Below are 19,586 nucleotides of genomic sequence, written 5' to 3' on the forward strand. Positions count from 1 at the left end.
TTTGACTATTGTTTAGTTTAGTTTATTCCTAGATCAGAAATTTTTTTAGCTCATTCTTTAACTTCATTAGCTTTTGATCAGACTATTGCTTTGTATTGGGATTAGGAACCACCTGATTCAATTTCCGCATATTTTGAATAAATACCAAAGTTTGGTTTCTTTCAAAAAAAAAAAAAAAAAAAAAAACAAACATCATATGATACGATTGATAGAGACACCATCTCTCCATCAATATTCAATATCCTTCCTCTCTTAATTAAATTGAAGTACCAGTGTACCACCCAACAAAATTGCTTTATTTATATTCTTAAAAGATAAAATCACGTTTTTACTTTAATTTTGTAATTTCTAAAAAATGTGCTTACCAAATACCAACACAAATTTTTTTAAATTCGTTGTCTATCTTCCTTAATAAAAAGGAGAAATTTCTCCAATTAATAAACGTTATCATATTTCAAAAATTCTTAGGGGTGTATTCAATCAAGACTTTTAATGACTTTAAAAGTTTGTTAGTATTCGAGATTTTTATAGACTCTTTAAAAGTCTACTGGTATCCGATTCGTACTTATAAAGAGTCTTTAAAAATATATTGTTATTCAACTCAAACCTTTATAAAGTCTTTAAAAGTCAACTACTATTCAAAAAGTTATTAATTTTATAGACTCTATCTGAATAGGATTTCTGTACACTTTTATTCAAAAATATAAATAGTTGAAATCTAACATTCGAACTTCAAACTTTTCAACTTTCTCTACAGACTTTTTTTTCTTTGTATAAACCAAACAGACTTTGTATGTTTCAACACTTTCATAAATACTCATATGTTTTTGGTTTTTATATTTTTATTTTCATACATCTATAAAAAATTATAGCAAATATTTTATTATTGTTGCAAACAACAATTAGGTTTTGTTACTATTTCATACTCATCATTTGATATGTATATAATGTTGGATATCCGTTGGTAAAAAACAAATAATAATCCAATTAAAATAAGATTATTATTTTTTCTGGAAAAAGAAGGGAAGGAAAGATGGAGAATTTGGCTAGAGTTTGGTGTTGGGTTTTTAGCAAGAGTCAAGCGATCACTCTTTCCTTAAAACCTTATTTGACACCTCCCAAAAGTGCTAGGAGCTTTGTGGCCTAGGCTTCCCAGGATAAAATTTGTTGCGATTCAATGTTTGAGCACCCAAACAAGGAATCCGACGAACAAAGCAAGGTTATGAACACAGTATGGCTAAGAAAGAGTAGAAGCAGAGAGTTTTGAGGCTTAAAAAAATGAACTTTCTTGTTCTGTGTAAATCTCTACTGCCCAACTCCTTATATAAGGGTGGGAGATTAAATACATTTTAATTAGGCACTTAAGGGCACCCCTCCAACTCCTATAACAACAACCATTTACATGGATTTTAATTCAAAATTTAAAAATAGAATTAATTCATAGAATTAATCCCGTAACAGCTGAATTAAATCCCAACAGTTACAAACAGGAGCTTCAGTTCGGCCATGGCAAGGCCGAACTATCGGCTATATTTCTTTCGGCCCAAGGTGAAACAATTTCACCACCAAAATTTAATATAATATTGTTTTGGGCCAAGGTGAAACATTGTACTTCACCAAGCAAGTTTCAACCAAGCTGGCTGAATTGGAATCTCATTTTGGGATTAGATTTGCACCCCCTTGCGCGCGAGAGAGAGCCTCTATGCTATACAATTCAATAAGTTTAAAAATAACTCTTGTATAAATAGTGGGGCAAATCCTCTTCCCAAATCAATGTGGGACAAAAGCTCACTTTTTCCGTTCATTATTCCAACTCAGTGTGTCTACTTTGAGAATCAATATCTCATTCACCCATTATCCGTTTTGAGCGTACAATATATCAATCTTTTCGTCTCACTACGAAGAATCCGAATCCACTTTGATCCGACCCAAATTGGAAGTGGACCCCACTTATAATTATACCACAAAATAGCCACTTAACATGCTATTTTATGCCATTTTAAGCTATTTTTTTTCAACAATCCCCCACATGAATGAAAAAATTGATTTTGAGGGTATTTTGAAATCGGAAAAAACTGTGTTCAAGCGAGACCCCCACAGTGACGCGCTCCGTTCCATAATTTAGTTGTCCCATTGAACCTAGGTGCCAGCTAGGTTGGGTATCCACTATAGAACTTTTTAGTCCAAGGGAATTAGACCCATTCCTCGTGTCAACTTCTCCACGACTTCTTTGCCTAACCCTTTGGTCAGCGGATCCGCTATATTGTCTTTTGACTTTACGTAGTCAATCGTGACAACACTAATTGTGAGCAACTGTCTAATGGTATTATGTCTCTGATGCATATGTCTAGACTTACCATTGTACATATGACTCTGTACTCTCCCAATTGTGGCTTGACTATCGCAATGCACACATATTTGAGGTACTAGTCTTCCCAATTAGGAATATCCTCTAGAAAATGGCGTAGCCATTTAGCTTCTTCACAACCTTTGTCCAATGCTATCAGCTCAGATTCCATCATTCTAGCTATCACAGTTTGCTTAGAGGATTTTCATGCAACGGCTGCACCGGCTAGTGTAAACACGTAGCCACTCGTGGACTTAGTGTCCTTAATATCATATATCTAGTTCGCGTCGCTATACCCTTCAAGTACAGTAGGATATCTCCCGTAGTGCAGTCCAAGATCACGAGTATACCTCATGTATCTCATAACCTTTACTATTGCATAGCACCGGGGTTACTCGTATATCTACTGAGTTTACTAACCGCATAGGCAATATTCGGCCTAGTACAACTCATAAGATACATCAAACTACCAATAACCCGAGCGTATTCCACTTGTGAAATACCTTCTCCGTGGTTCTTGGTTAGATGAACGTTTGTATCAAATAGTGTTCTAGCCAAATGATCATCATCTTTGTTAAATTTCTCAAGGATTTTGTCAATATAATGTGATTGGCTCAACATAAGACCATCAGGTCTTCTAATGATTCTAATCCCAAGGATTCAATCAGCCAAACCCATATCCTTCATGTCAAATCTCGCATTTAACATGTTTTTGGTAGACTTGATCATTCGATCATTACTACCAACGATGAGAATATCATCGACATATAAACAAAGAATGACGTAGCCGTCTATCGTTTCCTTAACGTAGACACATTTGTCACTTTCGTTTATTTTAAACCCGTTAGTTAACATCGCATGGTCAAACTTCTCGTGCCACTGCTTAGGCACTTGTTTCAAACCATAGAGCGATTTAACCAACTTACACACTTTCCTTTCTTGGCCCGGAACCACAAACCCTTCGGGTTGTTCCATATAGATTTCCTCATCTAAATCGCCGTTTAGGAAAGCAGTTTTCACATCCATTTGATGAACTTCCAAGTTCCGCAACGCGGCTATGGCAAGTATCATCCTAATGGAGTTTATTCTTGTCATGGGAGAATACATGTCGAAGTAATCAAGGCCCTCACGTTGCCTGTAACCCTTGATTACAAGCCTAGCCTTATACTTCTCGATGGAACCATCAGGTTTCATCTTCCTTTTAAAGACCCACTTGGATCCTAAGGGTTTACTACCCGGAGGAAGATTAACAAGTTCCCAAGTGTGATTCTGTAGTATAGAATCCACTTCACTTTTTATAGCCTCTTTCCACATTGGTCCTTCCGTAGAAGTCACGGCTTCTACATACGTTCGAGGCTCGTTCTCTATCAAACAAGATAGAAAATCGGGTTCGTTTTCTAATAAACAAGTTAGAGTACCCGAATCATATTCTAACAAGTAAGTTAGAAAATCAGGAGCGAATGATTTTCCAACTCTCGCCCGCTTACTGCGTCTCGGCTCGAGCTCGGGTTCTTTCTCAGATTCCCCACTATCATTATCCATAGTTTCGTCAAACGTTCATTTTGACGTACTTGGTCCCTCGTTTGACCTACAAGGAAATATATTTTCGAAGAAATATGCATTCCTTGATTCTATTATTGTGTTCTCATATACGTCCGGATTATGAAACTCATGTACTAAGAATCGATAAGCACTACTATTATGCGCATAGCCAATAAAGATATAGTCCACCGTCTTAGGACCTATCTTTACTTTCTTGGGTGTTGGCACCAAAACTTTGGCAAGACACCCCCACACTTTCAGGTACTGGTAGGAAGGTTTCCTACCGTTCCACAGCTCATAAGGAGTCTTATCGAGCTTCTTGCGGGGTACCTTATTCAAAAGGTAATTGCTTGTCAAAATCACCTCACCCCACGCATCTTGGGGTGGGTCCGAACTTATAAGCATCTCATTCATCATGTCTTTCAATGTACGATTTTTTCGTTCGGCAACACTGTTTGATTGAGGTGCGTAAGGTGCCGTACGCTCGTGTATTATACCTACACTTGCACAGAAGTCACCAATCGGTGCTTCGTTCTCACCACCTCTATCGCTTCTGACCTTCATAATTCTCCGATTAAGTTGATTTTCCACTTCATTCTTATAAAGAATGAATTTATCAACGACTTCATCTTTGCTCTTAAGCAAATACACAAAGCAGTATCGTGTGCTACCGTCGATAAACGTGATAAAATACTTATTACCACCTCTCGATTGTATCAACCAAACATCGCACAAATCACTATGGATTAATTCTAGTGGTTCAGTTTCCCTTTCAACCGATTTGAAAGGTACTTTCGTTAGTTTTGCCTCAACACAAATTTCACACTTGTTATTTGTGTCAATTTGAAAGTTAGGAATATGGTCCATGCTAATTAATCTATGCATAGAATTAAAATTAACGTGACCTAGTCTACCATGCCACAAATTGGAAGACTCAAGCAAGTAAACAGAATTAATTTTGCTTTTATTGATAACAGGAATTACACTGAGCTTAAAAAGCCCACCAGTTACATATCCTTTACCAACAAACATTCCTAACTTAGACAAAATAACCTTGTCTGACTTGGTCACCATGCAAAAACCATGCTTGTTCAACAAAGATCCAGACACAATATTCTTCCTCAGCTCCGGAACATATATAGCACGTTGTTCAACGTCAGTTCCTTCCCGGAAGTCATCTTCAGAACCACCTTGCTCATGCCTTCCACAGCAGACTGAGCAGAGTTTCCCATCCACACCTTTTCACCCTCAACGGTCTCAAAGGTGTTTAACATCTCTCGGTTGCAACACAAATGCCCGGTTGCACCGGTATCAATTGTAACACCCTGTGTTACGATCCCTAAAACCAATTAATCATTTAACCAATTACCCAAAAGAAAGAATTAAATCACAATAATTAATTATGAGAGGCCCACCATAGTCCATGGGCCCTTACCCCTAAACCCAATCCTTAGTCCTAGAAGGAATAGAGTTAGCAAACCTATAGTAATTAGGCCCTAAGTAAGACTTTTAGATATATAAATAGGGAACATAAGGAGGCACCTAGAACCCCCACCACAACAATCTCTCACCACACCAAGAATTCCAAGAATTCCCCTAGGAGAAATCAAGAAAGAAGAAAGCTTCAAGAAAGACCCTTCATAGCCAAGGAATTAATTAAGGCTAAGAGGTAACCCATGTCTCAACAAAACCTATTTTCATAGCTATGATTCCCCTCTTAGGATTTCCCCCATATTCTTGTGTGTTGATGATTCGTTATAATGATCTTGATAATTGGTGCTATGATTCCATGGGTAATCTTGATGATAAGAGGTTCTTGATGATTATATGGTGTTCTTGATGTTCTTAATGATTATATGATGTTCTTGATATTTATATGATATTCCTATCGAATCTTGATTTTAGAAGATGAATTATGTTCTTGTTGATTTAAAAATAATTAGAACCCTAGGTTATATCGTGGAATTCATATGGTATTATTCTTGGTATATTGGGTGGGAATTCGCATGATTGGGTGTTGATTATGTTTAGAAAAGCATGATAGGTTATGTGCCGTATGTTTCTTGATTTTGATCCGTTAATTGTCTACGTGTGTTATCAATTGCGTTTGAAAGTGTCTAAGCATGGTTTCGGGTTCCACAAAGTTTCCCGGGGCGTTTTTGGTGAAAAAGAGTCAGTGGGGGGTAGGGGACCCGCCACCTACCCACGGCCAAAAGAGGTTTCGCCGGCAGCGGGCAGCTGCCCGCCGAGCACCCGCTGCCCGGAACAGTGCCGCCGGCGGGTGACCCCTCACCCACCGGCTACCCGCTGGTTTGTACTCCACCTTGGGATTTTGGCTTCCCCGTTTGATGTTCCCTCGACCCCCGTGGCGTCCCAACGGACTCCGTCTATCGTTCCCATGTCTAGTTTGATATTTCGGGTACAATTCGTAGGTTGTACGAGTCTTATATATTGCATGCTAGTTGAATTGGTATCCCGTTGACCTAGGTAAAAGAAGTATGAACCCTTAGGAGTATTCTTAGTATGTGAAGGATCACGCATAGGTTTTGTTATACGTTTCCTCCCCCTTCCCAATGTGTTAATGTGGGTTGCATGTGCTTGCTATGTGTTATGTGTGCATGATACCCCAATTTGGTTGCGATCAAATTGGCTATATGGGCAGTTGGATGGGTTGAGAACCATACTGACTGTTAACCAGGCCGGTTGCGATCGGTTAGGTATATAAATATTATATAGGGCTGCGGTCCACCGTTTGGTTGCGATCAAATGGATTATACGGGCAGTCGGATGGGTTGAGAACCATACTGACTGTTAACCAGGCCGGTTGCGATCGGTCAGGTATATAAATATTATATAGGGATGCGGTCCACCATTCTACATGAGCTGCGGTTCATTTCCTGGCTGCGGTCAGATGACATACTCTTGGGCTGCGGTCCACTGTTTGGTTGCGATCAAACTATGATGAGCTGCGGTTCATCGGTCGGTTGCGATCGACCCCTCCGTATTGTGAGACGGGGCAGGGTGCTGCGGGGTCGTGTTAGAGCTATATGCGCTGACCCTCATGTATGGGCATGCGATTGGTCCTGTGGCGCCAACAAAGTGTGCTTATGTGATGAGATAGGGATGAGTTGTGATTATGAGTATCTTGGGATGGGGCGACGGGATTTACATTGGGGATTGTTTATGTTGGGTTATGATTATTGATTATGCCCAGCCTTATCTACCTTGCCTGTTGTGAACTATACATGCTTGCTATAACTGCTGTTTGTGCTTAGCTCTATGTGTCGAGTCTATCCCTGTCTTAAAAGCTAGAGTTCGTAGGGTATATCTTCATGTTCAAAATGGTTTTGGTATATCTATATATATCTCTATATGTATTATATTTCAACGCGTTGGAGTGGGTTACCAGCATCTCTCGCTGAACAGATATATTTGGCTTTCAGGCACGGACGAGTAGATTACTGGAGCGCGCTAGAGGTCGGGGCGTAGATTAGATAGTTTTTTCTTTTCGGCCTGCGTGCCATGATTTGTATTGATACTGACTGAGACTGTTAGAACTTAGCCTGTGCACCTGAGTTCTCTAGCTCAGGTGTGGCATAACACCCCGTGTTCTTATAAACGTATTTTGGGATTTATAACTATTTACCTTTATTGTATTGTCTTTAAAAGTTTTAAAAATCCCGGGGTGTTACATCAATGAACCACTCACGTGGTTTAGAGCCCATGAGGTTCACCTCGGTCACCATAGTCGAAAGGCTAATCTTGACCTCCTTCTGACTGCTATCTCCAACAACATTGGCTTCAGAACTCTTGTTCTTCTTCCTTGGAGCCTTGCATTCAGACGCTCTGTGGCCAAGCTTGCCACAATTGTAGCATTCACCAGGAAACTTGTTCTTGGTAACGCCACCTTTCAGACCTAGCTTTCGCTTGTCCTTCTTGTTCCTCTTGGAGCTTTTACCGTGCTCCACAATGTTGGCCTTAGCGCCAACAATGATAGGAACTTTCCTATCATTTGTCTTATTCCCCTCCTCAATCCTGAGTCGCTTGATCAGGTCTTCCAGGTTCATCTCCTTTCGCTTATGCTTAAGGTAGTTCTTGAAGTCTTTCCAACCTGGAGGCAGCAAGTGGATCACAGATCCCACTTGGAAGGCTTCACTTAGCACCATGCCCTCATCACGGATCTCGTCGAAGATTAATTGCAAATCATCTACCTGACTTAGCACGGTCTTTGAATCAAGAATTTTGAAGTCGAGGAATCGACCAACCACAAATTTCTTTGAGCCAGCATCCTCACTTAGGTATTTATGATCCAAAGCTTCCCACAACACTTTCGATGTGCTAATCTTTCGATATACATCATATAGCGTGTCACACAATCCGTTCAGGATGTAGTTTCGGCAAAGGAAGTCCGAATCCTTCCAATAGCTAACTGCCATCACGAATTGTGCATCTTGTTCCTTCAACTCAGGAACACTCTCGGACAAGAACCTTGCCAAGCCGAGAGTTGCTAGGTAGAACAACATCTTTTGTTGCCACCTCTTGAAGTTCGACCCAACACCGGTGAACTTCTCTGGCTTTTCAGCCGATCCGCTCGGTACCGAAGGTACCCGAGTCATGGGAATATATCCCTCGGTGCTCCCACCATCTTGTGAACCAACGTTCACTGGTGTAGCTTGGAAATTAGCAACATTGTTGCCTCCATTGTTGTCCGCAACAACATTATCCTCCCCATTGATTGGCAGTACGGGATGCTCCATTTTCTTCAAAGAAATTCGGAGAAGACCACCAACGGGAAAAACAAGATATAAGGTTTTAAGACTGTTGGATATCCGTTGGTGAAAAATAAATAATAGTCCAATTAAAATAATATTATTATTTTTTCTGGAAAAAGAAGGGAAGGAAAGATGGAGAATTTGGCAAGTGTTTGGTGTTGGGTTTTTAGCAAGACTCAAGCCATCACTCTTTCCTTAAAACCTTATTTGCCACCTCCCAAAAGTGCTAGGAGCTTTGTGGCCTAGGCTTCCCAGGATAAAACTTGCTGTGATTCAATGTTTGAGCACTCAAACAAGGAATCCGGTGAACAAAGCAAGGTTTTGAACACAGTATGACTAAGAAAGAGTAGAAGCAGAGAGTTTTGAGGTTTAAAAATAATGAACTTTCTTGTTCTGTGTAAACCTCTACTGTCCAACTCCTTCTTATATAGGGGTGGGAGATTAAATAGCTTTTAATTAGGCACTTAAGGGCACCCCTCCAACTCCTGTAACAGCAACCATTAACTTGGATTTTAATTCAAAATTTAAAATTAGAATTAATCTCGTAACAGCTGAATTAAATCCCAACAGTCACAAACATGTGTGGCTGAACTAGAAACTCATTTTGGGATTTGATTTCCACCCCCTCGCGCGCAAGAGAGAGCCTCTATGCTATACAATTCAATAAGTTAAAAAGAGCTCTTGTATAAATAGTGGGGCTAATCCTCTTCCCAAATCAATGTGGAACAAAAGCTCACCTTTTCCCTTCATTCTTCCAACTCAATGGGTCTACTTTGAGAATCAATATCTCATTCACCCATTATCCGTTTTGAGCGTACAATATATCAATCTCTTCGTCGCACTTCGAAGAATCTGAATCCACTTTGACCCGACCCAAATCGGAAGTGGACCCCACTGATAATTGTACCACAAAATAGCCACTTAACATGACATTTTATGTCATTTAAAATATATAAAATAATACGGAGTATTTGTTGGAAGGAAATTCAAAACATACAAATCTCAAGTTTTCCGTCCAACAGTTAGTCAGAATATCCATTTGACAATTGGAATGAAAATCATGAAATACAATTCTCGAATTTTCCGTCCAACGTTGGTCGGAATTTCCGACCAATAAACGTTGTTGGACGGGAATACCCATATTTTAAGAATGGTGGGTTATCCCTCTGGAATTTCCATCCAATTTTAATATCTATTGGAGCTATTTTAGACCAAAAGCTAGTCTTGAACGAAAATTCCTATGTGATTTTTTTAGATTTCTCTTTTGGTCAGTATGTTAGTCGGACTTATTTCTAACCAAAATATCTCATTTACAGTCCAACTTTTATTGGACGGAAATGACGAGATTCCCAACTGTGATTCTAAGTAATTAAATAATAATAATTAGTTATAATTCATAAAAAAAAAAATTATTACAATTTATTTTCACTTAGTAATTTTTCAAGACAAATTATGATGCATTATAGATTAGATGCCAATTTTCTACAACGTTAAAACGTTTCCAACCCCAATGATTTTCCATATATATATCCCATGAAAAATTCACTTTCTGCCCACCTGCTCTTGTAGTTGTTCGTTAGTAGTTGAGATTTACCTTTTTTGTGCAGAAAGAAAATACTATATTTACCAATCATTATTCCATACACCATGGTTCACACATTTGTGTGAATCATAAACAAAAAAGTACATTTTTAATATACTAAAAATACATTATTTAAAAATATATATATTTTTGGGAAAATAGCACTTTTTCCCCCTGAGTTATATATTTATAACATTTTTTCCCCTAAATTATTGAAGTGGCTGTTTTTTCCCCTGAAATGTTAAATGGACATATTTACCCTTAAACTAAATATTTAATTTATTTTTTCTCCAACAAATTATGACCATAATTTGGTTCAAACCAAACAAACACTATAGCAACCAAACCGAAATATTTCAATTACAATTTAGAATCGAAATTCGATATTTAGAGTTTATTAAAATCGTGAACCGGAACGGACGGTTCATGTTCCGAACTGAAAAAATAAAATACATTTATTGTTGAATTTAGACTATTTTAAAATAAAAAATAAAATTTTAAAATAAAGATGGTTCAAAATCGCGAATCAGATCCGGAACTGCCGGTTCACGGTTCGAGATTCAATTTTTTTTGATACATAATTTAAATAAATTGACATTTAAATATTGGGTTCTTGATCTGAATTATAACCGGAAACTATTAATTCGATTGCTTTAGTATCCTGTTCAATTCAAACCGAACCGTGGTCATCCCTACGTATACGCAATAATTTGTTGGAGTAGTAAAATAAATAAAATGTTTACTTTAAGGGTATAAATGTCAATTTAATATATCAGGGGAAAAAAGCACCACTTTTAGAATAATTGAGGGGACTAATGTGCTTACCTAAATAATTGAGGGGGAAAAAGTGCTATAAGTATATAACTCAGGGGTAAAAAGTGTCATTTTCCCTATATTTTTTTATATATCATCAAATAATGTATATTCAGTACACAAATAATGTAATGTTAATATATTAAAAATGTATATTACATTTATGGTTCACACAACTATGTAGACCATGATGCACACAATAATTTGATCTCATTCTCATCTCCCAACTTTTACTCCACACTTAAAATTTTGATATAAATACTCTTACATGGGCCTACATAAAGAAAACAACCTATCAACAATCGCTATATTAAAATAAATTTGAGTAAGATTTGAAAATATACGTATTAGTACTAGATTTAAAATGACCGAACAAAAGATACAAAATCAGTTATGGGATTCACTCCACATTTTTGAGAGGTACCTACCACACTTGCCAGATCTAGGCTTACTACCTAACCAATAAGAGTTTGCCACCTTGGTTGGGGGCCCACCTAGTTTCCCACTGGCCCCACCACCGCCACCTTTAAGGTTGTGCCTATACTCAACTGCCACTTGTTCAAACACCTCAACATCAAACATGTTCAGCTTCAGCTTAGGGTTCATCATGTCTCTCACGAATGCAAATGCCAGTTGGTCTCTAGGGTTGAATGCTTCAGCCTCATTGAATACTAAGCATGAGAAGAGGTTTGTTGCCACACTATGTTTCCTAATCATCACAGCACTGTCTGGTACATCTGCAAAATTAATATCAACAAACCACAAATCTTAATAAAGGATTATCATCAACAAGTAGTTGTGATAGGTTGGTGTAGTAATGACCGCAACAGCTTAGCTCACTGATTCAGTAGGCAGTATTTGGGAGAAGAAATCAAGGTTCGAAACTTGGCAGCGACAGTGTGAGGATTATGCCTAAAGTGGACAGATCCCCTGTGCGCACCGGCATTTGGCCCTGTTTGCTGAGCCATTGAGTCACCCTGATTTACATCCTCCCAAATGCTGTCAAGCCGGGGTGTGGGAAACCTTTGAAGTTGGGAATTCAACCTTTTCGAATATTTATATCAGTAAGCTTCTTAATTACTCAATTCAGACTTAGTACTATCTGTCACTTTCATCTAAAGAATGGGATTTCCTTAAATGATAGGACTCACATTATTTACTCATTTTCCCTTTGAAGGTGGTTTTTTTAAGTCACATTATTTCTCTGAGACAAAGACAACTATACCTACCTACATATAAAAGGTTATATTAGTTCCTTATAAGAAACAGCCTGTACTAGAGAAGAGAAACTTCACGAGATATATTGTGCTAGTGATAATTAAGTTAGAGCCTACAAGTAAGCAAACTTAAAAGGAAACAAAGTTTAAAGCTTGATTAACAGTTTTATAAATCTTATCCTTTAATTTATTAGCTTAGGGTCCGACTCAACCTATCTATCGAGGTAATAAACTTATGATATAAATATGCGATTCTCAGATTAATAAGCCCACTCTAAGCATTTGAATAGTGATTTATATGATGTAGTTAGGCCCCATGCAGTATTTATTTTTAGGGTGACGACAAAAACATGCAGTCATTATCAGAGAATGTGTACTGGATAAATTCTGCCTCATGATCCTAACTAGCAAAGGATCACATGAAGGTCAGCCTATGTTGCCCATTGCTGACAGTCTAACCGAGAAAGTATCACAAAGAGGTCAGCCTAGGTTGCCTAGATTGCCCATAACTAATCGCCTAACTGACAAAGGATCACAAGAAGGTCAGCCTAGGTTGCCCAACTGACAAAGGATCACAAGAAGGTCAGCCTAGGTTGCTCATAGTTGATCGCCTAATCGACAAATGATCACAAAGAGGTCAGCCTAAGTTGCCCATAGCCGACAGCCTCACCGGCAAATGATTATAAAAAGGTCAGCCTAGGTTGCCCATAACTGACCACCTAATCGGCAAAGGATCACAAGAAAGTCAGCCTAGGTTATCCTTAGCTGACCGCCTAACCGACAAAGGATCACAAAGAGTCTGCCTAAGTTGCCTATAGTTGACCGAAGTCAACCCATGCAGTATTGATTCCAAAAAAGTACGGAGTAGCATATATATGTTACCTGAAGGATAATGCTTTTTGTGTGTCCATGGCTGTAATCCATTGTCACAATACGTCTCCATCTGCATCTTTAACCCATAAGCATCCCCCCATTTGTTCCACCTAGCAGTTGCCATGGCTTCTTCCATGGTGTGAACAAAAAAGGGATGCCTAGACATAGCCATATCCACATTCTCCTTCATAACCATGGAATGAACCAACAGCAACGGATCCACCACAAGCTGCACCTTTGCGTCTATCCAAACGCTGAACTTCGAGTTGGAGAAAAGCCTGTGAACCAAGAACTTTGGTATCACCCCATTCATGGCCGCATTTTGGTATAGACTTTCCTTTCTCACCTCCACAACCCTCCACACCCCAACCCTTCGCTCCTCCGTAGCTTCTCTTGAAACCAAGTTGTGATAATGGAGGCCGTTCATTGTCACGTCGTCCACAAACATGAAAAAACACACCATTTTTGGGGTTTCGGATCCTAGTCCCTTTGGCTGCCGGATTTTGTCGTGGTCGTTCAATATTGCAGAGACAACCACCACCCCCGTGCATCGATCCATTGCAATCCTATCTGATAATCCCCAAGAAAACAGCTATATTGTTAGGATCAAACTCTTACCACTTATGTCAAAACAGCCTAGTTTATTTTCTTATAACGCCCGTTTTTGAGACGTGGCTGCTTAACTTGGGCTCTTTAGACCCTCTACCTGCCTCCGCCCAACAATCCCTAGCCACCGGATGTAGATTTGGCCTCAGCCCAACACCATATATAAAGAGTGCCCCTCACAAATATGTCATCTATCAATGTCAATCTTGAATTATTAGTGGTGTAACATAGGAAGGAAGAAACATTGTTGTAGGCTACGAAGAAAAAAAAATGAAGGAAAAAAAATGAAGTCTTCAAACATGAAAACAACGGGTAAAGACATTTACACCACTATATGTTACGGTTTGAAAATTGAGGAATAACATTTGCATTACTAATAATTCAGGGATGACTTTGATAATTGATATATTTGTGAGAGATATAAATTACTATTTGTCCAAGGGTTTAATTTCCAATATTTCATGTACAACGTAGTAATACATACTAACCGGAATTTGTAATCGGGAAATGTTTGAAGAATCCGCATGGGATTGCCTTCCGATGATCTCTGTGATGGAAATACGAAAACCGTCTCCGGGCAGTGAAATTCCCACCGAAGGAATCTGATGCATTATTCGCTGGAAGATACCTTAGGTTCCACGAACCCAACGACGAAGAATAATCCTCAGAAAGCGCTTTGATTTCCTTCACCACGCCCCAATAATCTGAAAAAACAACAAAAACCCATTTCTCAGAACACAAACCCCATTCCCAGAAAAGGGTTAAAAGGATTCAATTCCTGGGCTTTACCGGAGAAGAAAACCGGGGACTGGCAGGAGGAACGAGAGGTTGGCAAGGCGTGTCTGTGTTCACCATAGGAGGAGTTGTAGAAGAAGAGAGGGGAGAGGATTGGATCGTAAGGGGAGGATCTGAAGATGCATTTGAATTTAGGAGAGACAGAAGAGAAGACAGCCAAGAAGAGAGTGCTGAAGAGGTAGAGAAGAGATAAACACAGAATCTTTGATTGGAAAAGCTGTGGCTTCGACAACCTTAACTTCCCCGTTATCCATCCCGATCCCGGCCGGTTCGATCTCAATATTCTATACATAAGGTTTCAAACATAAAAATAAACATCAACATATATATATATATATATATATATATATATATATATATATATATATATATATATTATCCAACAATTTAAATTTATGATTGCGAAAATGACAAATGAGAGAAACGGGAATGGGATATATGTCACGCAAAGAAGAGACTCTCATGACATTATCACCTCAGGCGTTATTTTGTTTAAGGACCATTTCAAAGTCGGACATTAAATAGACTAATTTTCGAATCACCACTGTAGGTAAGAACATCATCAATTTGATTTAGCGAGTAGACATTTAAATAAAAGTATTGATATATTTACATTTGAATGCGTAATTACACCAAAGTGACGTATTTAGTCATTGTTTTGATTGGAGTTATTTTGGATAGAAACCTAATTAAACAACACTAATATAAAAAGACAATTGTTATAAATTCTTATTTATGGACATTATTATGGCATTGATTGATTACTTGATTTGTAACTGTTGTAACAGTCAATTTGTATAGATTATATATATGATGTATAAGGATATAATGAGATCATGAATAAAAACAATGACTCTCCCTTTCCTCCCATATCTCTCTTTCTGCAATTCCTTTTGATCAATCACGTTTGAACTAATGGGTTACAACACGTTATCAGCATGCTCTGATCTCTAGGTGAACGGAAACCCAAACCCTAAACCCACGCACGCCAACCGCAAGTGCTCTGGCGATTTGCGAGAAAAGAATCACAAAACCTTCGCAAACTTCTTTGGCCATTTTTTCCCGCGTCGGCGGCCGGTGTTTGGCCGAACTGAATCGGTCATCTTCTCGGTCCTCTTGATACCATTATGGAGGTGGGTCGTCCCCCTCCAGAACCACCTGGAGCAGTTGAAGAAGTCTACCTGTTCAAGGAATTCGCGACTTTCAAGCAGATTTGCGACGCAGGGGTTCTACGTTATCTCCATCGACGGTCAAGCATCTCCTGGATAGCGATGCCCTATTGCGATTTTCAGAGGCCTCCGTCAATCCATCCTAGCCATCATCCGTTGACGATCGTAGGCCATCTGTGATTTCTTGTAATCTGCCCGAGTCAATAGCGTAATCTCCGGCGATCCAACCATCGGATCATGGTGTTGATGGTGGACTTAGAATCACCTCTTCATCGCGATCAATCGCCACTGCTCTGATCGATGATCGACCGCCAATGATCAGGGTGACGATCAGAGGCCATCCGCGAGTTCTCGTGATTCGGTTGAAGCTTCATCCATGGCGGATTTGACGACGAACCGGACGTCTGATCAAGGATCATCTGGCATGGATGGGGTTGTGGATGAGTTGCGAAGGTCCGCCACTTATCAGATCATTGATTGGCTACCTGCGCAATTTCCAGTGGCAGTGCGCAGCTGGTCATTTTCTGGAGACCTGGGGCGGCTGACAAAAAAAAAGGATGATTCCGATTTTTAGCCGCCTCTACCGTCACGTCCACCACTTCTTCTCCTCCATTGTTGTCGATTGCTAGATCGATGATGGAAGATTGGAGAATATCAAGGCTAGATAATCAAAATCCAAAAGCTAAGTGTTCTGATCTCCTTCAATTCCTATAAAAATATACATACTGTTGTTCCCGGTGTGCGTATATCAGCAACGTCAAAAAAAGGCAGCAACTTTCGTTGAAACCTGGACGGGAAGAGAACTGGAAAATATGGTAGAAAAGGCTACATCTGTGGTGTGTATATTAACACTCCCTTAAAAGCATTTGCGACCAGGGTATCGCATGCTCCCGACAGGAAAACACAGATGAACAAGAACAATAGTGTTCATATAACTCAGGCAGTGACGAAGCCCGACAGGAAAACACAGATGAACAAGTACAATAGTGTTCGTATAACTCAGGCAGTGACGAAGGTTCAACGTATCTGATGAAATGAAAGGAGTATGTTATATACTGGAAGTAGTAACAGCTCTTTCATTACCATCCATGAAGAATTGCTACAAAGAGGGAGAGCAAAAAGGATAACCACAACACATTCACAGATTGTGATGAGAGTGGGGACCCCACCACACCGCATCACGCGAACCGAACCGGGCGAGCGGCGACGCGCGCGAGATCTCCCCTTGTTTCCTCTTCATAACACTTCAAGCTTTCTAAGAAAGGTTGTAGTTTAAAAGGTGAGAAATAGTGAGGTATCCAAGCAATGTGGGACTAAGAGACAAACTTAAGCATTGCATTAAATGCTTCTTAAATGTTCCCAACACATACATGTGTGTATATTTATACCATTGATTATCTAACAAGTGTTCTTGCATAATGATGTGGATGAGTTTAGTCTTACATCAAATAATATCATCTATGACTTAGAAATCTTTTTGAGTGAATGAATTGACAATCCTAAATCAAGTTGAATTTTCTCCTACCTGACACGAGACAGATCCCTAAAAGCATAATTATGTTTTACATGGATCAGGTTATATTATATATATCCCTATATTATTTGCAACTTTGCAAGACTGCATCTTTATATATAATTGTGTGGTTGTTTATTCATTGAAATCTCTGGACATTGTATCACATGTCCAGCATTGACATATATTGTTTCTTGTTTGGCATAAATATATAGTAGAGTTGGGTCCGTCCGAGAGAATAAAAATGACATCATAAATTCTGGTGAGAAGTATTTTAGCCGTGTTGATCCGCTGCCACTACGAATATGTTGTTTCCGCCTGGAAACTTAGTTGAGGACACATATGGCGATGGTGTTTGGTCTGCCAGCTGTTTCTCTTGGTGTCTAATCAAAAGCCACAATGATGACATATCAAAGAATCATTCCTCTATGATTTATGCCATAATTTATGAAATCTTTTTTGGAGCACGGATATTACCGTCAACTATTCTACATGCTAAAAGGCAAGAAACAATGGCTACATATTAGAAGTTTGTCAAAAACCTTCTCGGAGAGCTAAGTATTTTTACTTTCTGAGTAAATATTTCTACCAGGATATATTTTTTGATATGTGCTATAATTAGTTAATTACTATGTGCATGTGATCATATTTTCCTGAACATATGTCTTTATCGACTATTAAAAAATGTATAGTGATTACCTTGGGTGACTAATACCTATATGGTTATTGTCCGATGATTGGCTTGGGTCACGCAGCATCGTGGCAACGACAACTAGATATCACATTTTTTTTATTGCCATAATAATCTTGATTATGATATTGAAAATCATATTTTGAAATTCCTATTGAATTTACTCATTCAAAATTTATGTGGTAATAATGATGATTATTGTTATTATCATTTTCTTGCTGAAAATTGCATGGCAAGCTAGTATTATTCTTTGTCATCCATGAGATATGATTGGCTTTGAGCTTCATTTTATGACCCTATGGAGAACCTTAGTTTGATCTTGTGATATCAATTGGATTATATGAGTCTAAATATTGTGATATCTAGCGTGAATATTGACTGTACTATAGTTTTGCCCGGAAGGTGAATTCATATCACTAGTGTGAGTCTCATTGTCTTCAAGGTTAGTCATCTTGTACTCCAGTAGTAGTACATAACAAAACTATACTAAGTATTTTAGGGTCATTACATTTTGAAAGATACATCTAAAACTTAGTTTATGTGGGAATATACTATGAGTTCTTAGCCTTCTCTATTTGACAATGTGACTTGTAATTGGATTGTTCTTCTAATAAAGGTCTAGAAGCCCTCATAAGAGGATTATATAATCTTTGGGTGACTAATGGCTCATTAATGAAGTTTGCAACTTCTATTTCTAATGATCTGCTACTCTCCAAAAGTCAAAATTGACTCACATCATGCTGGTTTGCCTGAAGCAAACAAATTGTGAATATTTTTTTTTACAAAGTAATCATTGCTTGAAAATTCTGACCGGCGCAGTTTGAAAATTAAATTCGTGCAAAATACTTCTTGAACTCCTTTTGGCATGGAATTTTTTCTGGAGAACCTAGACTCGTGGTATTTGATGTCTATAAAAAGATTTTGTTAAAAATATGCTTTGGTTATTCCATAAAAATTTGTAAAGTTTTGGCAGTATGCTGCCAATTATTTTTCTTCCTGGAGCAATAGGAAAATTTCGGGAAAAATAATTTTAGACCTTGGATTGGCATGAAGATTTTTGTCTACGTTCTAGACTTGATGAACTACATATCTGCAAAATTTTGTGCCAAAATGTGTTACCATTTTTCCGTAGAAAATTCTGAAATCCAGGTCACAATTATGAAAATTTTTGCCGTTTTCAGCTTGTATATCTTGCTATTTTGTGATGTTTTCATGCTTGTATAAAACTATGAGATAAAATGAGAGCTTGCTTGGAAAAGTACTGTTTTTGACTCCCCGGAATAGGAATGAATGGGCCCGGTAGCAAACATGTGCTCCTTATTCTTCGGTGAACGGTACTTCCCTCATTTTTCTAATTTATGAATTAGAATATCTCTTGTCATGTCATGCCTTGTGTGTACCAAATATGATACTCTTTATTTAATGGATATGCATGACTAAATTGAGTTTTTGGTGTCCAAGACATAAGGGACAAATATATCACATATTGCATGTGATTCTCTTTAATTGACAACATTTAGCATATAATCTCTTGATTATCTTCATATAAGAGATTTTGTTATTTCTCTTGTTGGCAATTTATAATTTGCTATAGGCCATAGCTATTGAAATTCATCACACAACTTATAAGTGAGGCAATAGCATGAATTCTCAATATGGTTAGGTT

At 38.4% G+C, this 19,586-nt stretch overlaps 1 protein-coding gene across 1 annotated transcript; it reads right to left on the bottom strand.

Moving 5' to 3' along the window:
* Window positions 1-11,333: 11,333 nt before the first annotated feature.
* LOC109188594 lies at window positions 11,334-14,862 on the bottom strand. The gene is made up of 4 exons (XM_019339224.1): window positions 14,542-14,862; window positions 14,241-14,456; window positions 13,156-13,716; window positions 11,334-11,793 (listed from the first exon to the last, which is right to left on the bottom strand). The coding sequence occupies exons 1-4, from the start codon at window positions 14,837-14,839 to the stop codon at window positions 11,444-11,446; spliced, it is 1,425 nt and encodes a 474-aa protein (XP_019194769.1). The 5' UTR covers window positions 14,840-14,862; the 3' UTR covers window positions 11,334-11,443.
* Window positions 14,863-19,586: the final 4,724 nt, after the last annotated feature.

This window comes from Ipomoea nil, unplaced genomic scaffold (assembly GCF_001879475.1).
Source record: "Ipomoea nil cultivar Tokyo-kokei standard unplaced genomic scaffold, Asagao_1.1 scaffold1438, whole genome shotgun sequence".
NCBI lineage: Eukaryota > Viridiplantae > Streptophyta > Magnoliopsida > Solanales > Convolvulaceae > Ipomoea > Ipomoea nil.